Below are 24,393 nucleotides of genomic sequence, written 5' to 3' on the forward strand. Positions count from 1 at the left end.
ACAACTTTATCGCATTCCGCACCCTTCAAGAACTAACTAAATCTCCTCAACCCCTCAGAAAACCACACTTCCTCAACGCCCACCAACCTCGTGACACACCCACCCACCCTACAAACCCTCAAAACACCCTTCGCCCAACCCCAAAAAAACAATGGCCGACAACGCCGAGAACGGCAGCCCTCAGCCCCCGGGGCCCGAGATGAGCGGCAGCAGCGTCGGCATGGGCGGCATGAGTATGGGCGGTGGAAACAGCGGCGGCGGGGGAGCGGGGGCCGCCGCCGCCGCAGCAGCAGCAAACGAGCACCTCAATATCAAGGTGACGGACAACAACAACGAGGTGTTTTTCAAGATCAAGCGCAGCACCAAGCTCGAGAAGCTCATGACGGCCTTTTGCGAGCGCCAGGGCAAGACCCCGGCCTCGGTCCGCTTTCTCTTTGAGGGCCAGCGCGTCCAGCCCGCTGATACACCCGATACGGTGAGTTTTGCTTCCCCTCCGTCGATGGCTTTTCTCTTTGTTTTTCTGCCTAGGGGTGTAGATGAGGGGGGTTTGGTTTTCTTAGATTACGCGCGCGAATAGAGAGGGTTTGTTCGCTGACACACTGGATTAGCTGGAGATGCAAGACGGCGATACCCTAGAAGTCCACCAAGAGCAGGTCGGTGGCTGCTGAGCCCGCGCGTTACGATTGATCGAGAGAGGGGAAGCGGGGTGAAGGGAGGGGGGTTCGCGGTTTACTCGGCGATACTGGACGCTCTCGGCTTTGGGATGGCGAACGGAAATATCGGAGTTTTGCAACTTTACGCCCATCTATCTACGCGGGTGGGCGCGGGGCGGAGGATACCAACGGGGAGATGACGATGCCCATGATGCATGGAGATCTTGTCGCTGGATTCCGGCTCGGGGAGGGGAGGAGTTGGCGCATCTCGGGGCGCGGTTATCTGGCACGTTAGGGAATTATCATTCGCCATACAGGACTCATCTATTATCTTGCGATGCTATGTATTGTGACTTTAGTCGGCCTACGCTCGATCTAGCCAGCTCTCTACACGTGCGCGCGGTGCAATGGGGGTGTTTGTCCCCAGACATCATCACATATCATGACGTAACGATGGAGATGCAGCCGTCTATGTTTGAAAACGCCAGGCAAATGATTTCCTACGATGCACCTACAAACCCAAACCTACAGAGAAATTACAAACAAACTCCAGATCTGGCCAGCAAATACACAACAGAGAATCCGAAACTGCATCAATCAATCAATCAATCCACGCGCACCGCTTTGCATCCCATGGACATCTGCGCCTCATGCCTCATGCCTTCACTCCCTCTCCATGCAGTGCGTGCACAGAACCACCGTCTCGCCCCGGGGCACCGCGGGCCCTTCATAGGAAGATCTGGCCGTCGTCAAAAAGCGCCGTTGCAGGTGGCGCAGCGGAAGCACTCGTCATGCCACTCGCCACCCAGGGCACGGACGTACTGGCCGATGACGGCGGTCCCTGCACTTGCGGCACTTGGGGGCGCGGCGCTCGGTGCGCTTCGTCTGGCAGGACACGCACCACGCATAGCCGTCCTTTTCGATATGCGTCATGCCCTTCTCAAACGGGTCGCCGCACTCGGCGCAGAAGAAGTGGCCAAAGTGCCAGTGGGCGCCCAGCGCCACCACGTGCTGGCCCATGATGGGCGTCTTGCAGTGTTTGCAGCGCGGCGCGAACAGCTCGTGCCAGTCGAGGTGGCAGAAGAAGCGGAGGCGGTCGTCGCCATCTTCGGCCATCGTCTGGCCGGGTTCCTCGGGCAGCATCTGACCCGCGGCGCGGCGGGCGATGCGGTCGAGGCGCGCTTCGCGATGGTTGTCTGGTTCGGGAGAGATCTCGAGTGCCTCGAGAGAGGTGCCGCAAGTATAACACGTGAAGCACTGCGGGTGGAACCGCTCCGATGTGCCGGCGAGGGAGACAAAGCGGCCCTCGATAAAATCACCGCATTCGTGACAGCGAGCAGTGGCGCGGCTACCGGCCGGCTTCGAAGCGGACGACCAGGGCCCGTGAGGTCGCGCTGCCTGCCGGACACGAGGCGCTCCAGCTTGCGGTGTGGGGAGCGGACGACGAGAGCCCCCGCTCCTGTTGGCGCTGTTATCGTCAGGTGTTACGATTACAGGTATGCTGGGGCCGTCATCCGCATCATCAGGCCCAATCACGATAGCAGGTGGGGCGGACGAGGAAGAGTCGTTGACCGCAATCACGGGGATAGAAGGCCCATCGACTTTAATAGAGGGCGCAGGGGGTTGTGTGTTGCGTGTCGGCGAGGGCGACGGGGCCGGCGAGACCGCAGGGCTGTTCGAAACAGAGATAGTAGGGATCGTTTGGGTTTGCGGCTGCGGCTGCTGTTTGCGGAGCCCGCCCGGGACGAGGCAGGGTGGGTGTTTGGCACTTCCCCGCCCGAAAGTCGACTCTTCTGACTTGCCGTCAGTAGCCTCCCCTTGGGGCTTCCAATTTTTTTCAAAGCTTACGATAGGTCTACCGGGTCTATCGCTGACTGCAGAGGGCGTGGGAAGCTTGGGACTGCGGTCTTTCAACTTCATACTCGTTGCCTGCTTGATATCCTCGCTGCGGATCTCCATGCCGTGCTTTCGGGGCACGTCTTCGCGCGGAACCGGCGGAGTGGCAACGCGAGAGTTGGTTGTGTAAAGGGGATTTCGAGATTGGGTTGGAGGATTGCGGTGTATCTCGTATTTGGAGACTAACTTCTCGGGTGAGGAGGGGGGGGGAGGCTCCGTCTTTAACCCAGAAGCACCCCTACGGGTGAACTGAAGACGGTTGAGAGGCTCCTTTGGCTTTGGTTTTAGCGGATTAACCACATCATCTGACGCGGAAGCTCGAGCCCCGTCGGACTCGTTGTCTGGTTCCTCCCAGATCTGGTCGCCGGAGAAGGGCTTCTGCGCCTCGTTGCTCATGGTCCTTTTCTGTCTGCTTCTGGAACGCCCTCCTGAAATGGAGTGAGGTTCGCTCGGGATATCGCCGTATGATTTGAAATTGCGATCCGCGGCCGCGCCGGATTGTGCCGCACCGCACCCCGGCCCTATGCTGGATGCCTGACGAGAGGAGGAAAACGACGGACGACCCGAAGCTTGCGCAGGGCTGTCGATCTCGGTAGAACTACCGGACCGCGACCCTGAGAGAGGACCTCGGGCAAGACCAGTGGGCGTGACGTCAGTACCATACCTGCCGACACTAGCGGTGCGAGCATGGGCATAACTGTTCTTGCGCAGGTGTGGCCGATATCGGTAGGGAGCCCCAGGCTGAGGAATCTTGTCCGGATTCTGGTGCTGCCATACCAGTTCGGCCGCCTCGTCGAGCGCCGCACCATAAATCCGCTTGTCCTCGTCGCCCTCCTCTGCGCCCTCCATGTCCTCTTGGGGCGATTCTTTAAGGTCCATATCTTCCATAGCTCGGCGCAGCGAGAATGCCTCCTCTTTCTCCATCCACCTTTGCCCACGCTCCATGTAGGTTGCACTGGGGACGACTTCTGACGGTTTCAGTGGTTGCACAGGGCGGTCCGGATAATAGTCCTTTCCGCGGGCCGTGCTCGAGTATGACGAGACGCTGGGAACAATCGAAGGGCGGCTTGCGGAGGCCAGAACACTCACAGTGTCCGACTGTGTCCGCTGGTGGTAGGTAGGCAAGGTCGATGAAGATGGATTATCGGCGGAAGGCCGGATATTGGTAGACGAGCTAAGAGCGTCATGTCTGGAAGCCGGCGGAGGGCGGGCACCTGCTGGCCTATTGATACGGTTGGTGCGAAGACCTGCGAGATAAGCAGCTGCGGTAGGTCAGTAACTGACCAGGTCGTGAATCGTATGCCTGTCTTGGGGGTTGTTCGTTTGTTGCATACCAAACTGTTCGCTTGACATGTAGGAAGGTGACGGTGGCGTCACCTTCCTTGTGGAATTCCGCTCCTTAGAGCTGCCGCGGGCAAACATGGTCCTCGGACCTTACGACGCCGACAAGATACTTGGCAGCTTTGGGGAGTGTGCAGCGGGAGGTGGCAGCGATGGGTAGCCCGGTGAATTGGGGAAGCTGGGGGTTGCAATCGAAGGCCGGAGTTAAAACGGTGCGAGAATGGCTGGGCCTAGCAGCCAGCTCGACCGAAGTTCAATTTATGGAATGTCCTGGAATGTTGTTTATCTGTGAGTATCAGTGGTCAATGACGTTGCTAGGCAGGTCAAGGGACACAACAAGCACGGTGAACGGAACGCATAAAAGTAGGTGAGTCAAAAGACAGTTGATCCGCTGAGGTGCGAGACAAGCCGACAGCTGCCTTTCCTGGTTTGCCAGCTGCGATTGGACCACGCAACGAGACAAACATGGGTGGGTTCCCACAGCGACGAGCCGGAGCCACTCGTCAGCAGCACAGTACTTGGGAGGTATTTGAACAGTGCTTGGCTCCAAGCGAGCTGCGTCAACAACCAGTACCTGGCCTTGCCAACGGCAGCCCACCAGAGCTTACAGTGCAAGCTTCAGCACAAATAGTGATGTTTGGACTGCTGTTTTTGGCTGGTGCGGATCCGCTATTTTCAGGGAGCTCGAGTCAGAGTGCAAACCGACTATTCGTACCCTTCCGAATTCCCACAACCAGCTCTCACCTCTCCGGCTTCAACATACACATCCAGTTGGTTTGGCTAGCTGGCACCCCTGGCTGCGGTTCATAACCCCTCGCCCTGCCCAATACCCTTGGCTATACAGCTTGTAACCCCGGTGGAGATATACTCGACGTTCTCTCCCGGCTTCACGCTTCCACCATGGCAGGAATTACATCAAGATCAGCGGCATCCCTCCCCATCGGCGTCGGTATCGGCTCTGTCGACGTCTACTCTCCCGCCTTCAGCCGGGTTGACGCAGGATGAGAGAGGTGGCGTCACAAATTCCGCTTCCGGTTTTACGATAGCGATCGCCAGATCTTTGTCATCAAGATCCCTCTCGACCTCTATGTATAAAGCGCTCCATATAGAGGCTTACCCAGGGTTTCATACCCAACTTGCTAGTCAGGGGAGAGAAGGGAGCTGGAGAACGATCGGAAGTGCTCTCCGTCGAGCACAAGGTCATTCTGGAGGAGATAGTGGGGAGGGTGACTCAACCGGCGGCTCAAAACCAGAATGCGATGCGAAAGGAGCCTGGCCAAACCCCTCCTGTATAGTTCCTCGACATCCGGGCAGAACTGGAGAAGTACGCGAGGGCAGGACGGTTTTCGCGCGTCGCTCTTGGAAAATTAGTTAGCAACCAATCGGAACTGCAGCGCCAGGGCGGGACTCGGAAGCGCCTGCAGCCTCAGCTCTGTCTGCCGATGGATCCCGTTTTGACAAAACAAAACCAAAGCTGAGGAGTTTCTCACCCACGAGGAGGCAGGGATGGGGAAATGCAATGCATGTCTTACACAGGATGGACACAACGAAGCACGCTCTGACAAGGGCTCTTTTCTCCAATTCCCACCATTTCGGTTCACCAGTTCCATCTTACGCAATCTCATCCCCCACATTGCCTCGCAATTGTGGTTAGGCCTATTTGGCAACTTGAGAGCTTCGAAGAGCTGACACAGTAACGACCTGAGAAGTGGGTTGGCTTAAAAGTTTCGAGGGATGCCCTGCACAAACTCGGCATCCGCCACTGTTTGCCGGTTCTCCTTTCCCCGCACTCGACAACACCCACTGACCCACTCCACTCCAAGCCTTGCAGCCTGATAAAAATCCGTTTCAGTGGAAAGGGCGTCTTGGGGTTTTCGCCCGCCAGTTATTTCCGGGCCCGGGCCGACCCTGTTCTGGAATCAAAGTGCGCCTACCATCAATGATTCTCGAGCTTCCCTCGGGCAAGAGTCGGCCGAGAGGGCAAGCCAATTCGAGGAGTCATGATGCCACCGAGCTCCGAGCCGACATGCCGCGTTGAATTTATTATCTACCTATTAATAACTAACTAGCTAACCCATCTGACTATGCTGTCTTTGGCCCTGTCTCATCTTGCCATATACACTAGACAATGGGATGAAGCAGGCAGGGTAAGGACAAACTTCGAGAACATGGGCCGAGGATGGACCCTAGTCGGCGCGGCGTCTGGGGGTGTGGATGCTGCTGCATCGGCAGCGGCTCCCGCTAAACCAAACTCGAGGCACATTGGAGGTCTGCCGGGTGGGGAGAAGGAGGGTGTTGGTTCCGTCAGAACCGCGATGGCCCTTGCAAAAATATTCCCGGACTTACAACCTTCTCTTCGGCCGAGGGTGACCGCTTGATTGTGTATTATATACTGTCTCTGCGGCCCTCATGTGTTACGCGTTGAATCGTGCTGAACCTTGGATTTGCCCCCTTTATATGGTACTTTTTGTCAACACCGTTTCAGGGCAACGAGATCTCAATGTCCCTGCAAACAAGTGCTGTTCCTGGTCTTAATTTCCATATCGTTTCTTGTCCTATCCTCCACTCAACATACAAACTCCCCCAATGACTTCGCCCATGGCAACAGCCCCTGAACCGGCGTTACCCGTGTCAATGAAGTCAAAGCAAAACGCTCCCGAACTTTTCTCTGGTGAGAAAGGCACCGGGTCGGATGACAGCCCGGTTGAGACTGACTCACCCGAAGAAGCTGAGTTCAAAGAAGGGGGTTATGGTTGGTTAGTGTTGCCCCGTACAAGCATGTTCCCCTTGACTTTACACACACAGACAAGGGATCCCCCCTCTAGCAAGTGCCCAACGCTAATCTTGTAAGTAAACAGGGTGGTTGTCTTCTCCGTCCTCCTCGTTAATGCCCACACTTGGGGTTTGAACTCGTCATATGCCGTCTTTCTGGCATATTACTTACGGTCTGGCACCATTGATGGTGCATCCCCGTTGGGCTTCGCCTTTGTAGGCGGTTTGTCCATCTCGATATGTACGTCGCCTCCTTTCCATGATCTAAAGGTACCTGCTGACAGATGCCCGGGTAGCCCTGCTGGTGTCTCCGATAGCTACCTGGTCTATCGGCCGGTTTGGGACCGCCACAAGCCTGCGAATCGGCGTTGTACTCGAAGCGTAAGTACCGCATGCCCAGCCGGTACTCCCAGCGCTGCAGCAGGCTAACACCGGGTTGCCCCTATCTACCAGCATATCCTTCATCGGCGCCTCTTTCTCCACCCACATATGGCACCTCCTTCTCAGCCAAGGTGTGTGCTTTGGTCTGGGCTTAGGGTTCTGCTTCACATCCACCGTTGGCGTCGTTCCGCAATGGTTCACCAAACGGCGCTCCTTTGCCAACTCCGTAGCCACCTGCGGCTCCGGCTTTGGTGGGCTCACATACGCCCTCGGCACGAATGCCATGATCTCCAACCTTGGCCTCGCCTGGGCATTCCGGATCCTAGCCATCTTGGCCTTTGTGGTGAACGGCGCATGCAGCTTGATCCTGCGTGATAGGAATAAGGCGGTTGGTGCCGTTCACATACCCTTCCACAAGGACCTCTTCAAGCGTCTGGAGTTCTGGCTGTTTGTCGGCTGGGGCTTCTTCAGTCTCCTGGGCTATGTCATCGTTGTCTTCTCCATTACCGACTATGCCCAGTCGGTTGGCTTTACCGCAAGCCAGGGATCGCTTGCAGCTTCTATCTTCAACTGTAAGATCCCATTCCCTCCATCACCAACCATTTCGTGCATCACGTGCTGATTCACGCCTGCGATATCTTAGTGTCCCAAGGCATCGGAAGGCCTCTCATTGGCTTGGTCAGCGACAGGTTCGGGAGAATTAATGTCGCCGGTGTTGGGACCCTAATCGCCGGCCTCGCCGCCTTTTTTCTATGGATCTTTGCTGGGAGCCACTTCGCCGGGCTCATTGTATACGTTCTCTTCGGAATGTTTGCGGGAATCATATGGCCTTGTGTTGCTCCCGTCGGAGCTGAGGTTGTTGGTTTGCAACTGTTGCCTTCTGGTATGCATGAGCATTGCCCCTGATTGCTGCATTCATGAAAGACTAACCGGGTGGCTTAGCCTTGTCGATTTACTGGCTTGTTCTGGTTCTACCTGCCACTTTGTAAGTTACCAAGTTCCCTCCGCTACCTTTTCTTCCAAACCCTGGCCTAATATTCAACAGTGCCGAAGTAATTGCTCTGAGCCTAAAGACTTCTGGCGTTAGCGCCTATCTCAATGTACAGGTTTTCACTGGGTCGATGTACATCGCCTCATTTGTTTCCAGTAAGGCGCTTTCATCCTTTTCTAGTAGATCCAGTTCTAACAATGTCAACAGTATGGCTCTTAAGAGGCTGGAAATTACAGCAGTTAGAACTGTTGGGGCCGGACGAGAAGCAGCAAGCGAATACCAACCTACCCGACAACGGTAACCAGGAGCAGAGAGAGCCACGGCACTCTGGGTTACGTGCGTATGTGAACGGCATGACCGTCATCAAGAAGGTTTAAACCAAACCATCGCACAATAAATCGGAGCCTTCGCGCCCATTCATAATTTCATTACGAGACAGCATCAATATAATAACATAGACCCCCTATGTCGACAATTGTGTTACCTCGGGTATCCTTCTCAGGCATCTTTCGACAGTTCGATTGCCTTAGCCGCCGCCGCCTCGAAATCATCGAATGCGTACAGCGGCAAGCCACTTTCAGAGATAAGCCTTTGACCTTTTCTCTCATTTGTCCCCCTGATGCGTACAACAACAGGGACGCTGGGAGACAACTCCTTAAAGGCCATGATGATACCCCTGGCAATCATATCGCCGAGGGTTAGCCCGCCAAAGATATTGACAAAAATCACGCGGACCCTCGGGTCTCGCAGAATAATCTCGAAGCTCTGCTTTACCGTCTGGGACGTGGCCTTGCCCCCGGTGTCGAGGAAATTGGCGGCGTGCCCGGCAAGCGCATCAACAGTGTTCATGGCCAACCCTGCGCCGTTGACAAGGGTGCCGATTGTCCCGGGTCCCTTGAGCTTAATGTAAACGATGCAGTTTTTCTCCGCCTCAATCTCACACGGGTCCTCTGCGGCGATATTCCGCAGTTGTTGTAACTCGGCTTGCCGGCCGCAGCTGCGGTATGCAGCGTCGTCGAAGCCGAAGCGTGCACCCACGACCATAAGCTCGCCCGAGTTTTCCACTATAGACGTGGATAGGAAGAATGCTTCCTTGTCGTAAAAGATGGCTGTCAAGGCCTTGAGAAGATGGCGAAGAGATTTCACGCCGCTTTCGCCTGGACTTAGCTGCAAATGCCTTGCCACCTGCTCGATGACGAGCGCATCAAGGTCGCTCCCGTAATCGAAGGGATAGCGTTCCACGGATTCGTTCAGGCTGGTCTCCTCGGCGGTCGGCGAAGCGATGATACAAGGGGATCGTGCCGTACGATCAATACTGATACCCAACAGCTTTTGAGCACCGGAGGCCGCTGTATCGCAGTTGATTTTGCCGGTTTGCCGGAGGAGGTCCATGCATTGGTCCTCGGAGATATAAAGATGCCTCCGTTGTTGTTGGCGGAAGAGCGACTTTGGTTTCTCTCTGTGCCGGGGTCTGTGGGCAACGGTATGAAACTGGCGGCGCTGAGTCCCCCCAAGCGACCGAACGCCACCTCCTCCTCCTGGCCCCAGTCCAGAGGCTGCAGCTCTAGCCTCCAGCCTTGCTTTCAGGGCGTCGCCAAACTCTGCTGGATGGCCGACTACCGTCGCTCCTGCAGATTCAAGCGCGGTTATCTTGGCGTTTGCGTTCGGTTCCCCGACAGTGGTGAAGGCACCGGCGTGGCCCATGATGCGGCCGGGCTCCTCGGCGATACCTGCAACCAAGGCAGCCACGGGCCTGAAAGAAAAAGTCAGTCTTGCTGAAACCCCTACAGGGCTGTCTGGAAACTCACTTCGGTGATTTAGTCCGGGAATGGTACTCACGAATCCTACCAAACTTTCGTTAGACACGCACGTCGCCACTGGCAAGGAGATAAACATACCAATCGGCGACGTCAAATTCACCTCTACCTCCAATTTCACCGATCAAGGCAATGGCGTCTGTGTCCGGGTCATGTTCAAGAACGCTCAGGGCCTCTTGGAGATTGGTACCGGGGACGATGTCGCCACCCACACCAATGCACAAGCTCTGCCCAAGGCCTGCCCGCGTGGTTGACGCCACTGCTTCATAACTCAGGGTCCCGGATTTTGCAACGATCCCTACTCTACCGGGCGTAAAGCACGGCAGCGGTTGAAACCCTACGGCAAGGTTAGCACCGGCGATCGAGCTCTTAGTCTCTTAGTCTTGGCTAGCAAACCTATCCGACACCTTCCCACGGCGGAGATGATACCAGGCGAGTTGGGGCCAACAAGGCGAGACTTGGATTGCAATTTTAGCATGGAATGGACCTTGAACTGTCAGAATAGATACTCATAGTATAATTTATATCAACTACGACGGCTTTGCTTACTCGAAGCATATCATGCAGGGGGATGTGTTCCGCGACGGCTACGATGAGAGGGACTTCGGCTTCTATTGCCTCTTCAATTGCAGCCGCGGCTTGGTGGGCCGCCACGTAGATGGCCGTGGCATCCGGCTTTAGCTGTTCCACCGCCTGTCCGTGATGATATCAGCTCCTGGGCCGGTTCACGAGGAAGAGCAAGGAGTCTGCGCAGACCGATCGAACCGTAGGAAGCACTGGAAGACCAAGGTGCTCTGCAGTACGGCCAGGCGTCACGCCTCCAACGATACGGGTGCCCCAAGCAATGGAGTCTTTGGCATTTGCTGTGGCCTTGAACCAGAGTCAGCAGCTGCTTGGAACCAGCAGAGAGTAAATCGTCCCCAACCAGCTTTCCAGTAAACCCCTGGAAGATCACACGTGTGCGGTTTCCAATTCGAAGGTTTGGGAGCGTGTCGGAATAGCTATGAAGACGGGATGTCGTCCACAGGGACCGGGAACGGCAACGGCCGTATGACGAGCCCGGCGTTTGGAGTCCCACCCGGGACCCATATTGACGGAGACAGGAACTTTGATGCATTCCAGGCGGATTGGACACTTGGCTGTTGTTGGGTCGGCTGGTTGAGGAGGGGAGAGAGTTTGAAAATGGGCATGAAAGCCCTTGCTGCCCGAGAACCCGAGGCAAGAGCCAGTCTGCCTACCAGAAAGGCTGGCGTGGCTCACTGCTGAGCCTAGACCGACTCGATCCTTACTTGGTAGCCATGCATGTGATGTTTAACCCCACATGGGCTAACACCAACCCCCCAAAGCGTATGTGGGGTGTCCCGCCAAAAATCACCAACGGAGCTCTCCTTTGACCCCTGTCTCGCTGCCAGCGCCTTGTTTGGCTGGTGTTTCTTGGCTTTTTGTCTTGAAGCCCAAATTTTTAAAATCGTCCCGGGCCATCAAGTTGCTAAATACCCAACAGTTAGTTGACCCAGAATCACAGAGAAACCTGTCTAAACCCGGAAAACCCACTGGTCCATGCGGCAACCTAGATACGACTTGGCTAGCATCCGACATTCGTTGTCATTCATCCCCTTCACCTTCTTCATGCAATCCAGGTAGGACATCATGACATGCTTGCACTCTCCTAGAATCGAGAATGAGTAAGCTGCTACCTCACAAAGGCTATCCCACTTACCGTCGTGGTCTAGGGGGAAGCTTCCTCTTTGCGGCCTGAACGGAAGGATATTGTCAACAAGCAGGGCAATCGTCTCATCCGAGACTCGGGAACTCACGGGGTGGGCCTTGTTGACGGCAACGGGCCTGGACTTCCGAAGGTGCTCATCTTGTTCTCAGCCGAAGCTTTGAGGTATCAATGTGAGTTGTAATTTAACCCCAGATATTTCTCGTAATTTAGGGTTGATGTTGCTGTCCTGGCTGACGTGCCTGGCGAGAGAAGACTCAAAACGGAAGGAGAGTTCAAGCCACCTGACTGGAGCGTCACTCCAGCGAGGTTGGATGATTGCCTAAAACGAAAGTACTGACGTGGTCCCAAACTCGCAGAATATACAGAACAAAGATAACCAAGGTACTCTTTCCGGACTGAATGAACAGAGACGAACGGAGTGAGGGGCCAAAGAGCGTTTGTTGATGCTGAATGCTGAGTTGCCCTTTCCGGCTCGGCAGCGTTCGGAATGAAGAGGTACCGTACCTCGATGGACCCACAGTAATCGGGCTGTATGAACGCTGGCTGGCTGGCTTATCGCGCTGTGGGTCTCACACGCCCAAACCCGCCTCAGGCACTCAGGCCACAAGCTGCCCAACCAAGGTCAGTCAGCCTGTGAGTAAGGCTCGGAGGGAGGTTGGCCAATCCATTGGATGCCCACACAGTGGGTCTCCCTCTGATGCGCTATCTGGTCTGAGGTGGTTAGGCGGCATGCATTGAGCCCTGAAATTGATCGATGCGCAGGCAGGCCAGGGCCGTCTGTGCTTGAAACTTTCTGGCGAATCCATCCCCGGTTCAGCTACTCCGCCGAGAGATTTGAGTTTTGTCGAGCTTCGGCTTCTATTATCGACCCCCCCAAGATCGACGGATCGTTCCGCTTGCTTTCACTTCCTTCGTCAGAAAGCCACGACCAGGCGTCGGCTACCCGATTTTTTTCTTCTTCCCTTTCGGCCGGACCTCCTCCACTTCTGCGCCGTCTTGCTTGCTTGAGCTCGATATCCCAAAATTATCGGCGCATACCTTGCTCTCGACCGCTTACACCAGAGGCCATTGCCTACCTGCAACCGCTGCCATGGCTGCGCTCGGCGACGACTTGCTGGGGACCGTCAATAAGCTGCAAGACCTGGTCTTCAACACTATTGGCAATGACTCCCTCGATCTCCCTCAGATTGTATGCACCACCACCACCACCACCACCACCATCACCAACACCACCCCGCCAACCCCCCGCCCCCTCCCCCTCCCCCCTACTTTTGGCTCGGGCTTTCTAACGACGACTGCCCTCCACAGGTTGTTGTTGGGTCCCAGTCCGCGGGCAAGTCGTCGGTACTTGAGAACATTGTTGGCCGGGATTTCCTTCCCCGTGGCAGCGGCATTGTTACCCGAAGACCCCTCATCCTACAGCTCATCAACGTGCCTGGCGACGATGCCGGCGAAGACCCGCACGCTGGCTACCGGAACCCGAGCCAGGCCGCCCCGAACGAGTGGGCTGAATTCCACCACATCCCCAACCGGCGGTTCAACGACTTCGGCGACGTCAAGCGGGAGATCGAGAATGAGACCTCGAGAGTTGCCGGAAACAACAAGGGCATCAATCGCCAGGCCATCAACCTCAAGATCTTCTCCCCAAACGTCTTGAACCTAACCCTTGTTGACTTGCCGGGTCTCACAAAGGTCAGTCCCAGAGCGGTCGTTTGGTACTTGCCGGTCTAACCAGCGCGCCGCAGGTGCCCATTGGAGACCAACCGACGGACATCGAAAAACAGACACGCAACCTAATCTCCGAATACATTGCGAAACCTAACAGCATCGTCCTCGCTGTCTCGCCCGCGAATGTCGACATCGTCAACTCGGAGGCTCTGAAGCTTGCCCGCCACGTCGATCCACTCGGCCGGAGGACGATCGGGGTGCTCACCAAGGTCGACTTGATGGACCACGGCACCAACGCTCTGGAAATCCTATCCGGGCGGGTCTACCCTCTGAAGCTGGGCTGGATCGGGGTGGTAAACCGATCGCAGCAGGATATCCAAGGCAACAAGCCCATGGAAGATGCTCTAAAGTCTGAGTCTGAATTTTTCAGGCATCACCCGGCTTATAGGAATATTTCCACTCGGTGTGGCACGCGCTTCCTGGCAAAGACTCTCAACACCACTTTAATGGCTCACATTCGAGACCGTCTCCCCGATATCAAGGCTCGCTTAAACACCCTCATGGGGCAAACCCAGCAGGAGCTTGCCAGCTACGGAGACATGCATTTCAGCGGGAAGGAGCATCGGGGCTCACTTATCCTGCAACTCATGACCCGTTTTGCGTCATCCTTCATATCATCTATTGATGGCACCTCGACCGAGATCTCGACAAAAGAACTCTGCGGTGGCGCCCGCATCTATTACATTTTCAACTCTGTCTTTGGGAGCTCGCTAGAATCGATCGACCCTACTTCGAACCTCTCTGCCCTCGACATCCGGACAGCCATCCGCAACTCGACAGGTCCGCGCCCGAGTTTGTTTGTGCCTGAAATGGCCTTCGATTTACTCGTTAAGCCCCAAATTAAGCTCCTCGAGGTCCCAAGTCAACGCTGCGTCGAGCTAGTGTATGAAGAGCTCATCAAGATCTGCCATACGTGTGGCTCCACCGAGCTCTCGCGGTTCCCCAGGATGCAGGCCAAGCTCATCGAGGTCGTCTCGGATCTTCTTCGAGAGCGGCTAGGCCCCGCATCTGGATACGTCGAGTCGCTCATCTCAATTCAGCGTGCGTACATCAATACCAATCATCCCAACTTCCTCGGTGCTGCTGCTGCCATGAGCCACGTCGTCAGCAATAAGCAAGAGCGGGAGAGGAAGCGCCTGATACAAGAGGAGCGGGAACGGCGGGAGCGTCGGCGGATGAAGGAGCTTGGCGCCAATGGCGCCGACACCCCCGTGGACGAAGAAGATGAGCACGCCGCAACAGAAAAGCTGGACTCGGTTGCGGCACGGAAAGCGCTCGGCAAGACCGGACGCAGCCACTCGCCCTCTGTTCGGGACTCGTCGTCTGGCGGCATCGCTGCTGCCCTCAACGGGGTCCGGTCCTCGTCGCCTGCCCAGTTTAACGGGCAAGGTTTGGGCACCGCCAAGGACTCGTTTTTGAACTACTTCTTCGGCAAGGATGGCGCCATTGTGCCAGGCACCCCCCCCGCAACTTCCAACCTTGGCCGCCACGTGAGCCAGTCCGTGGAGCCGACCTTCAGCCAGAGTATGAGGCGACCGGAGGACAAACCTTTGCGGTCCCCACCGCCGCCGCCCATCCGTGTTGATGATGCTGCCCTTGATTTCGCAGGAGGCTCCAAAGGAAACGACTTCGTAAGTTTGCCCCGTGCAGTCTTCGACTTTTCGTGTCCAGTCCAGGCTAACCACCTCCCTAGATGAACGGCAGCGAGCCGGCCATGACTGACCGCGAGGCCATGGAGACAGAGCTGATCCGAGCCCTGATTAGCTCCTACTTCAACATTGTCCGAGAGAGCATCGCGGACCAAGTGCCCAAGGCAATCATGCACCTTTTGGTCAACCATTGCAAGGACGTCGTGCAGAACAGGCTGGTGACCGAATTGTACAAGGAGGCGCTGTTCGAGGAGCTTCTTTACGAGGACGACGCGGTGAAGAAGGACCGCGAGAAGTGCGAGAGAATGCTTCAGACGTACCGGGAGGCGTCCAAGATTATCGGCGAGGTTGTGTAGACGGCCACAACCCGTTGATTTCGGGAACAGCGAACGCACCTTTGGCTCTCGGTGCTACTATACTGTACACGAGCGGATGGCAATGTTTTGTTGTTTTGTGTTTGGGCGCTTGGTTTCGGACCTCTCTCTTAGTCGGAGCGAGCTTTCGAAGTCGTTTGGGGGAGCTAGCCTTGTATAACAACAGAAGTCACAGCTGAGCAGTGATGGAGGATCAGCTGCGCTTGGAGGCCGCGATATCATGGGCATCGGCGGGAACAGTCACGGTTTCGTTCGCTTACCGTTTTTCCCTTGATCTAATCTGTAAATACATAAGGGCCACAATCTTCCCCTCAACAATTATGATTTTGGACATATTGGACATGGCCTGTCTCCTTGATCTAACCTTGCACTTCCCACGAATTAAAGTCACCGGCTGTCCCCGTTGGGTTGTGAGATTGGGCTGAGGTTGGGTTCTGAGGTTTCAAGAGCGTTGAAGTTGGCGTTGTACCGTGTGAATTCCAGGGAGATTACTGGCTCCCACTAGTTAGTTATCGCGGCATCCGCCCGCAACCTCCACCAAGACAAAGAGCATAACCCACCGACCTACCAAGGGAATGAGCCAAGACACACAAAGACAGGCAAACGAGAACAGGCAACCCTTCGACCGGGGCCCGGACCCCCCCCCTCCCTGCCTCCCCCCCACAAATCCAGGAACAGCAGGGCGGGAAGGATGAAGGGAAGACTGAAACCCGGCAGATTGCCGCGTGCAGCGTGCGCCGGCGGGCACACCCTCGCTAAGGAACGGAAGGAGGAGCGGGCGCGGCAAAGCTAGAGCAAGGTGAGGTGAGGTGGGCCCGAGGTGAGTGAGAGCAAACATGTCTCGCTCCGTCTCTCGGTTTATTTCGAGAAACAACCTACCTGGGAGCGGGAGCGGGTGAAGGTGGAGCAGGACATGGAAGTTTGCTGACGGACGCCCCCCGTCCGTCCCCCCCGTCCCCCCACCTGTGCCTCATTGCATCGCTGCTTTCATCAGGTAGCCGGATTTGGGGCTTTGGATCCGTTTGCATCTCTACTTCGTGTCTATCTGTGATCTGTAAAGATAGCTGAAGAAAAAATGCGCAGCAGCGATGAGGTGCATCCTGCGTCAAGACGGCCGTCCGTCTGTCCGTCCGTGCCTTGCTTCAAAAGCGAGCCCCTGCGCAAGGGAAGCGATCGATGTAAGTCATTATATCCGCTTTTGGAGTGAAGTGTGGTGAGTAACTGAAACATGGCCCGTGATGCCTTGCATGAACCAAGCCCCCGCCCGCCATCCCGCCCGCCCTTGACTTGACCTTCAGCCACGGCACGGCGGGAAACGGATCGGGGCTGGTGAGCACAGATGTTTCATGTTTCAATGGAGGGGTCTGAGGGAGGGAGACAGACACACTCGCTTGCCTCCTCTGAGTGCACTCGCTTATCAAATACAATATTCGTAGTTAGTTAGTTAGTTAGTTAGTTAGTTAGTCGGTAACTACCTGTAGTTATTCGTCTGTAATCACGTTTCATTGCTCGCTCGGGGGGTTAGGGTTGTACCAATGCAACCGGGTTTCCCTCAATGCCTCAACACAACATCACTCATTACTTGTTTGCTTCTGGCGACTAGCGACTGGCCGATACCCAAGTCCATCCAGGTATGGTGCCTTACCTATCTCTGTCCTGTCCTGTCCTCCTCTTGTAAGACTATACCATTCACTAACCCTGGATTTTAAGGGACTGCCTAGACAAGAGGTGATTCCCACGGTTAACACAAGACGCGCACTGCGACATGGCCCAAACTACCGCCTCCGCCGGTGAGGGAACAGACAATGGAAATGTCCAAGAACCGATAAGCCACGCGGTCCACGAGAGCGCAGGACTCCCGGCGCCGGACGAGCACAGCGACGACTTGCACTCAGCCGACTCCGACCTCGGACAGCTCGCGTCTGCGTCAGCCGACGGCACGGTGAAGATCTGGGATCCGGCGACACACCAGTGCAGCGCAACTCTCGAGGGCCACGGCGGATCGGTCTTCTCCGTCGTCTGGTCGCCCGACGGAACCCAGCTTGCGTCGGGATCGGCGGACAGGACCATCAAGATCTGGAATCCGGCCACCGGCCAGTGTACAGCAACCCTGGAGAGCCATGCAGGCTCGGTCTTGTCGGTGGCGTGGTCGCCCGATGGAACCCAGCTTGCGTCGGCATCGCGCGACGGGCCGATTGAGATCTGGGACCTAGCGACTGCCCAGTGTGTCGCAACGCTTAAGGGCCATGACAGCGCGGTCCTTTCGGTATCTTGGTCGCCCAATGGAAGGGACCTCGTATCAGGGTCAGAAGATCAAACAATCAGGACTTGGGATTTGAAAACTACCTTGTGTAGAATGATTCTCGAGGCCTTTAGAGAGTTAGTCTTGTCAGTAGCGTGGTCGCCCGATGGATACAAATTTGCGTCAGGACCGGATGACACGATTATAAAAATCTGGGGTTGGGCCTGCACGAATTCACTAACTCTCGAGGGCCATACACGCTCAGTTGGGTCAGTAGCATGGTCACCGGATGGAGCTCGTCTCGCGTCAGGCTCAGATGACCGGACTGTTAAGGTCTGGGATCTCTGGGATCTAGACCATGGTCAGTGTACAGCGACGCTTTCGGGGCATGACAAGTTCGTCCAGTCGGTAACCTGGTCGCCCAATGGAGCCCGGCTAGCATCGGGATCGGACGATGAAACTGTCAAGATTTGGGATCCTATAACAAGCGAGTGTGTAGCGACGCTCGGAGGCCATGAGGACACGGTCTACTCTGTGGCCTGGTCGCCCGGACCTGCTCGGTAAACAGCAAACCGCCGAGCAGAGGTGCTCTCCCCGTCTCCACATTGATGGTCTCCGCAGCTATTATGTGAGTCCGCGTCTAAACCACTCAGGCCCCCGCGCTAATAATGATATAAGGCCCTTTTTTTACTTGCTTAAACATAGCAGCTACATACTGTGGGAGCGCGTCCGACGAGCTTACACAAGCACCAGGGGGGTCTATTTTGTACGAAGTATATGTGTATACACATTACCCACACTCACTCGCTCCCCTTTGTCAGGGTTGTCAGGGTTGTCAGGGTAATGCACTTTGTTACTCCATACCGAGATCGTGGGAGGGTGGATCGCGGGTGGATGTGGGGTTGGAGTTCGGTCATAAGACCCCACCTCGACCAAGGCTCGCCCAGCCCGTGTTGCGCACGCAGAAGAGTAGAAGAGAGAGAGAAGCTGGTGATTTTCACTGTCTGGAGGATGCAGATTGGCAGGTCATGCAGACTGTCCCGGTTTACTTTTCTTTCTCCATCTCGGCTACTCGTGCCGCTTCCTCTCGCGCGCGTATTATTGCCGCAGACCTTGCCATTGCCCTCGCCATAGCCCTGCGGTCGAGCTCCTCCTCCGAAGGCCGGGGTTGATCACTTGCAGGGCGGGGCACGGGCGGCTTCATGTGCCGCGAGGCCCACTTGTCCTCGTGATCGATGGTTAACGGGCCCGGCCCCAGATACACAACACCCAGCTTGGTCTCAGGCGGCCACTTGGGCTGGCCATTCATCTTGCCCAGGGCGTCCAGGAGGGTATCGCGCATAGCCATCAGCCACGGGTGCACGGCCGAGACATACTCGTGCACCGTGAGGAATTCGCCTTGAGCGGCGACTTGGAGATAGGTGTCGTAGGACCAGGGCCGCTTCTGCCCGCAGCATTCCAGCACGAAGATGCTCGGGTCGAAGGTCTCGTCGTCGGGGCGGGGCCCTAGGCGTCTCGGGTACAGTTCGTGAACTGGGCGGTCGTGGCAGCGCGAGTGCTGCTCGTCCCAACTCCGCTCCCATTCGTCGATGCGCTGGATGCGGACGGTGTGGGACGACAGCGGGGGCTCCATGAGGGACGCTTGCGATACGGGGTGAAGGGAGCCGTCCGGGCCGAAGTACGGCTCCATCACGGCGCCCGGCTCGTAATATTCCGACGGCGAGACCTCGATAGCGCCCTCGAGTGGGCCATTGAGCCTCCAGAAGAGTCGCTTGCCGGCTGTGCTTAATTGTCGGAAAACCCATTCGCCGTTGTCAGCGGGTGCACTTGCCGTGGTCATGGAATCAACGGGCGAATGAATTGACAGGCGGGTACGTGTAATTGTGGCGGAAGTGTTATGAGAAATTACGGCAGCGGTTAGGAGATGGAGATGGAGTAACACTGTAGGATGGCGTTAAAAGCGCCTTGATGCGCCCAAATAGGAACATACCTAGGCTTGGATCAAGCCAAAAGGTCATGGAGGTAACTAACGGGCTGAGACTAGAGGCCCTCATATAACCCTAACCCTTGACGAAGTTTTCTAAACATCTGCATGTCGAATGGTATGTGCCTAGCTCGGTAGGGAGCTGTTGGAAAACCTACAGCCACGGATACCGAGATGGGGCAGTCACACGTAGCGAAGACAGTGTAATTACGTCCAGTTGACTCGATTGATGGTCGACTACTGCAGTGCCACCGTTGTGATTTCTGTGTCTTGTTCAAACAGCTGTGGGCAGGCGTCTGACCCTGAAAATACCGCATCTGGTCCCCTGGGTCCACCTCAGGGGGTTTGATTACGCCTTGGCGACCACACGCCAAAGGCGTGGTCCTAACCCTGTAATCTTGACAGGAGCACCCGGTGATTCGGTTTTGGCGGGGCACAAATCCCACATTTCCAACCATTTACTCGACTAACTATTAGCTATTATCCCAACCTCTCGCAGCGGAGGTGCGGAGGTTTTCATCCAGCTTAGGCATGGTTTTTCCTACCGAGTTAATCGCTGAGGGACCGCATGTACTTAGTACCTAGCGTGATAAGAGAAATGATAATAATATCCCAACCTCAATATGCTTCCATGCATTAGTATTTCCATACATTGTTATTCCCATACATTGTTCAACGCCGCATAGCCCTAGGCAGAAAAGACACTCAAGCCAGTAAAACCAAGCGCAGAAACCAAGTCCCGCTTGATCGGCGAACATACAAGACTACGGCCTCAGTCTCGGTATGTGCGCGTTTTATTCTCTCGCTAGCCGTCAAGGTTGTTATACAGTAACTAACAAATCTTTGAGGCGTCCTTGTGAGATCAGAGGGAGCTCTCTGCCTCATTACCTACCTAGTCTACATCACATACTAAACAGACCGACGATACATGACATGAGGAACTGAGAACAGATAGAACATGTCAAATTACCCAAGGTACCTACCTACCACGATTTATTCGGGTCAAACATCCAACTCAGGCAATTATTCGAGCCATATCCGCCCTGCTTGCCGTTCTCGCCGCCACAGTTGCAGCTATCGACGGGTGTCTTGAGGTAGTGCAAACACTCGTCAAAGTCATAGGTCCACGCGCAGCCCTCCTTGACCTCAAACGTCCAATGGATCTCCTCGCTCCCGCTGAACGGCAACGTGCCCTCGACCATGAAGGGCCCCTCCAGCTCGCCGGTCGCGCGCTTTCGGCCTGAGACCCCGGCATACACGCCGATGTTGTGGCACGCCGAATTGCGGCCGTTCTGCAGCCGAATGTTGCTCATCTTCTGCCCGCTGTTGAAACAGTGGATCGTGTTTTTGTCGGGATCCGCGCGGTTCTTGGTCGGCGTCGGGGTCGAGGCCGTGGTCGTACGCGTCCGGGTTGCCGAGGTGGTGGTGGATGACTCCGGGAGCTCGCACGGCTCAAAGTCGCCGTACGAGGTACCGTTGCCCGTGATCTCCGGCACGTCCCAGCCAAGGCCCCAGCCGAAGCCGTCGCCACCGGGTATGGGGATCTCGCCGAAGCCCGGGCCACCGTACCCCGGGCAATCTTTCGCAATATCGAGGTCCCAGTAGCTGGGGTTCATCGCCGCCTGCCGGCACAACCAGTCATGGGCAGACTTGTCGAGGTCGGCATTGGGGTCGACGGCGGCGGCGCGCACCACCAACGCCTGGGCCGGCCAGGCGCCCATCTGCGGGGGCGCCGCGCCGGGCCCGATGGACGGCGGGGGCGTCGGGAAGGCCGCCGTCGGGGTGGCCGTCGAAGTCTTGCCGTCTGGCCCGCGATAGACGACGGCGGGCCAGTTGCTGGTCGTGGCGGGGACCGGCCAGACAGTCCCGAACGCGGTACGGCGCTTCAGCCCACCACCACCACCACCACCATCCTCGCCCAGCGTCATAATTTTCGAAGCCCAGCTTGGACAGGGTCATGGGCGGTACCGTGATAGTGCTGGTCCAGGTGTCCTTGCTGACCGTCATCAGCGGGAAGTTGACGACCGAGGTGGCGCCTGTGTACGGGGGCAGCTTGACCTTGCAGGGCGGCGCGCACGAGAACTCGGGCTCGTCCATGTCCCAGATGTCCGGGTGGACCCAGACGATGTCGTTGAATTGGGCGCCGTCACTAGCGACGTCCAGAATCGAGATTTGCGACCAGAAGGGGTGCGCGTCCACGTTGAGGTTGTCCGCGGCCAGGATGCCCTGGCCCTCCATAACGGCCATGTACTTGGTGCCGATGGTAACTAGGTTCTGGATCCGCACGCTGGCGTGGTTGCCCTGCAGCAGCATCATGGCCTTTTGGCATGCTTGCCCGCCGATGCAGTCCTGGGCGTAGGTCGAGAACCACGAGTACAGGCCGGCGCTTGTGATGAGGATGTCCTCGCAGCCGCGCATGATGACGCCCCAGGACTCGTCGCAGCCGTTGAACTCACCGGGGGCGCAGGTATAGTCCGGGTCGCCGGGGAACTTGCCCACAACGTCAGCAAACGGAGCGGGAGGTGGGGGGGTCGGCTGGTAATAGGGCGACTCGGTCTGGATCATGCTGGTGAAGATGGTGGAGGCGTTGTGGAAGTTGTACTGGTAATAGACGGCGTGCTCCGACGCCGTGCCATAGAGCCAGACGGGGTCGGTGCTTTCGATCAAGAAGCCACGGGCCGCGTAGACCGAGTTCTGCACCATGGTGTTGTTGGCATCCACGAGATCCGGATCGTCGATCATGTGGTCGGCCACCCAGAGCCACATATTCTCAAAATAGCCCGACGCACCCGGCTTGAGGTGCATCATCAGGCTAGCGGCGTTGCAGCCCGGCGCGATACCCGAGGTCAGGGGCGGACACTCGGCCGGCGTCAGATCGGTCCCGGTAGCACCGCCAATACGGACGTGACAGTCCCAGAGGGCAGCCGACCCCTTGGCGTCGGCGGCCATATTCCACTCGAGAAGCACGGCGCCAGCCGTCGGCCCCTTCGTGGTAAAAAACAAGTCCTGCATCTCCACGTTGCCCACCAGGCCGGGGGTCGCACCCACACGCACCATAACCTTGGGGTTGTTCGCATCGGAAAAGGCGGATCCGAAGGCCACGAATTGCGACCAGGTCTCGCCGACTATCTTGACGTTGGTTGGCACGACCACGGTGTCGGTCAGGATATAAGAGCCGGCGTCCACAAACAAAATCTTGCCCTGGCTGGAGTATAGCGCGCTCTGGACAGCGGCGGTATCGTCTGTCGCCCCGTCGCCCACGGCGCCAAAGTCCTTGATGTGGACAAAATCGCCCACCGCGCGGTCTTCGTACTGCGGCTTGGGACGCTCAAAGTAGTTGCCCGACGAGTCGACGAGTCCGCTGTCTCGGCGGTACCGGCCCACCTTCCCACCCATCGAAAAGGAGCGCGCACTGGCCGAGCCGTCGTATACAGGGCCCAGCACCCAGTGGTCGACAACCGACTGGCCGGCTCCGGACAGGTGCGTCGTGCCGCTGGTGTCGGCCACGACGGCCGTCACGCCCGAGACGGCCACGTTCTCGAGCACCAGGCCCGTGCTGCGCGAGGCCACTTCAGCCGAGGGGGGCGACACGAGGACGGCAGTACCGACGTTGGTGAAGGAGGAATCCAGGATGGCCGCCGAGCCGAGGGACCCCGACGGGTCCTTCGCCACGAAGCGGAAGCCGACGTTCACGTTGGTCATGGTGACCGACTTCCACACCCAGCCCCAGTCCCAGAACAAGTGAACGGCCGTATCGCAGCCGTCGAAGCGCAGGCGTTGCGCCGTGAACTGCTGGGCACCACCGTAGAACCCGACATCGCCGCCGTTAAAAAATACGTCTGAGATCTGACCGCCACTGCCGTTCTCGGCGTACATACCCTTGGAGCCTGGCCCGGCCCGCAGCTCCACGTTCTGCAGGCTCGTCGCCTGCGCGACCTGGTAGTGCAGGCACGCCGTGTCCTCTTTAACGGGAGCATCGCGCACATCGATAATCACATTGCGGATTTGGCGGTAAAAGTTGGCCGTGTTAACGTACCACTGCTGGTCCTTTCCGTCAGGTCCGGTACCCCCGCCGGTATACTCGTCCGTGGATAGCACGCCCAGGCCGACAAACGACGACGAGGCGATAATTACGGGCCGGTCGAGAACATCGCCGATAACCTGCGTGCCGAAGGGCAAGGGGATGGTGCTCGAGACGAGATAGGTGCCGGGGGGGAAGTAGACAATGGCGTTCTTGGTGGTGGACCCGTTGCACTTCTCGCCGCACCGACGGCCGTCATTCATAGCCTCCTTGATGGCGGCCGTATCGTCGGTCACGCCGTTCCCGGTGGCGCCGTAGTCGAGCACGTTGCGGAAGACCTTATACGTCGGGTCGTCGCCCCACGGGACAGTGCCCTTGCGCGCGATGGTCTCCATCCAGTACGTGCCTCGGACAGGGGCCCGGCGCTTGATGCCTCTCGAGGTCGAGTTGGACGGGTTAAAGTGGGTGGTTCCCGAGTTCACACCCCCGGGCAGTGCCGTGGCTTCGGCTTCGGTCACGAGGGCCGCGGCCCAGGCGATTTCCTCGGTGATTGCGAGGAGCGGAGGGGGGGAGGCATCGTTGTCATTACCACTCTGGTCTCGTCGCTTGTTGTTATTAGGCACCGTTGCAACACTGCCGCCGATTACGGTGCCAGGCTTGAGACGATACTGGTTGCGCGCCGGGTTGGCCAGCCGCGCCTTGTTCCGCTTGGCGGAGGCAGCGATAGCATCGGCCACGATGCTCCGGGCCCTGGCTAGGTCGGCCGCGGACGCAGTCTTCAGTAGAGGCTTGCCCTCGGTGGAGTTCCAGCTGGA

The 24,393-nt window shown here is 57.1% G+C and overlaps 9 protein-coding genes across 9 annotated transcripts in view; 5 read left to right on the top strand and 4 right to left on the bottom strand.

Annotated features, from left to right (window-relative positions):
• Nucleotides 1–235: 235 nt before the first annotated feature.
• Nucleotides 236–668, top strand: CHGG_00761 (uncharacterized protein; the record flags this gene model as incomplete). The annotated part of the gene is made up of 2 exons (XM_001219981.1): nt 236–475; nt 609–668. 2 exons carry the CDS (start codon nt 236–238, stop codon nt 666–668), a joined length of 300 nt encoding a protein of 99 aa, XP_001219982.1.
• Nucleotides 669–795: 127 nt separating this feature from the next.
• CHGG_00762 (uncharacterized protein) lies at nt 796–3,971 on the bottom strand (the record flags this gene model as incomplete). The annotated part of the gene is made up of 4 exons (XM_001219982.1): nt 796–936; nt 1,476–2,450; nt 2,502–3,811; nt 3,884–3,971. The coding sequence occupies 4 exons, from the start codon at nt 3,969–3,971 to the stop codon at nt 796–798; spliced, it is 2,514 nt and encodes an 837-aa protein (XP_001219983.1).
• An 819-nt stretch (nt 3,972–4,790) lies between these two features.
• CHGG_00763 (uncharacterized protein) lies at nt 4,791–5,185 on the top strand (the record flags this gene model as incomplete). The annotated part of the gene is made up of 2 exons (XM_001219983.1): nt 4,791–4,880; nt 5,000–5,185. 2 exons carry the CDS (start codon nt 4,791–4,793, stop codon nt 5,183–5,185), a joined length of 276 nt encoding a protein of 91 aa, XP_001219984.1.
• A 1,291-nt stretch (nt 5,186–6,476) lies between these two features.
• CHGG_00764 (uncharacterized protein) lies at nt 6,477–8,411 on the top strand (the record flags this gene model as incomplete). Its single annotated transcript, XM_001219984.1, has 5 exons — nt 6,477–6,646; nt 6,749–6,903; nt 7,199–7,615; nt 7,687–7,926; nt 8,242–8,411. 5 exons carry the CDS (start codon nt 6,477–6,479, stop codon nt 8,409–8,411), a joined length of 1,152 nt encoding a protein of 383 aa, XP_001219985.1.
• A 121-nt stretch (nt 8,412–8,532) lies between these two features.
• Nucleotides 8,533–11,718, bottom strand: CHGG_00765 (uncharacterized protein; the record flags this gene model as incomplete). Its single annotated transcript, XM_001219985.1, has 7 exons — nt 8,533–9,787; nt 9,933–10,188; nt 10,281–10,344; nt 10,401–10,544; nt 10,608–10,714; nt 11,572–11,606; nt 11,669–11,718. The coding sequence occupies 7 exons, from the start codon at nt 11,716–11,718 to the stop codon at nt 8,533–8,535; spliced, it is 1,911 nt and encodes a 636-aa protein (XP_001219986.1).
• A 952-nt stretch (nt 11,719–12,670) lies between these two features.
• Nucleotides 12,671–15,313, top strand: CHGG_00766 (uncharacterized protein; the record flags this gene model as incomplete). The annotated part of the gene is made up of 4 exons (XM_001219986.1): nt 12,671–12,769; nt 12,889–13,272; nt 13,365–14,939; nt 15,002–15,313. The coding sequence occupies 4 exons, from the start codon at nt 12,671–12,673 to the stop codon at nt 15,311–15,313; spliced, it is 2,370 nt and encodes a 789-aa protein (XP_001219987.1).
• A 1,783-nt stretch (nt 15,314–17,096) lies between these two features.
• CHGG_00767 (uncharacterized protein) lies at nt 17,097–18,137 on the top strand (the record flags this gene model as incomplete). The annotated part of the gene is made up of 2 exons (XM_001219987.1): nt 17,097–17,554; nt 17,687–18,137. 2 exons carry the CDS (start codon nt 17,097–17,099, stop codon nt 18,135–18,137), a joined length of 909 nt encoding a protein of 302 aa, XP_001219988.1.
• A 481-nt stretch (nt 18,138–18,618) lies between these two features.
• CHGG_00768 (uncharacterized protein) lies at nt 18,619–19,591 on the bottom strand (the record flags this gene model as incomplete). The annotated part of the gene is made up of 2 exons (XM_001219988.1): nt 18,619–19,514; nt 19,564–19,591. 2 exons carry the CDS (start codon nt 19,589–19,591, stop codon nt 18,619–18,621), a joined length of 924 nt encoding a protein of 307 aa, XP_001219989.1.
• A 949-nt stretch (nt 19,592–20,540) lies between these two features.
• CHGG_00769 (uncharacterized protein) overlaps nt 20,541–24,393 on the bottom strand; it is a gene marked incomplete at both ends in the record, with an annotated part of 5,362 nt that continues 1,509 nt past the window's right edge. The window contains 2 exons of the mRNA XM_001219989.1: nt 20,541–21,470; nt 21,526–24,388. Of these exons, the coding sequence (XP_001219990.1) occupies nt 20,541–21,470; nt 21,526–24,388 (3,793 nt within the window). The remainder of the gene's footprint in view (nt 21,471–21,525; nt 24,389–24,393) is intronic.

The sequence above is a fragment of the Chaetomium globosum genome, genomic scaffold, assembly GCF_000143365.1.
Source record: "Chaetomium globosum CBS 148.51 scaffold_1 genomic scaffold, whole genome shotgun sequence".
In the NCBI taxonomy this organism is placed as follows: Eukaryota; Fungi; Ascomycota; class Sordariomycetes; order Sordariales; family Chaetomiaceae; genus Chaetomium; species Chaetomium globosum.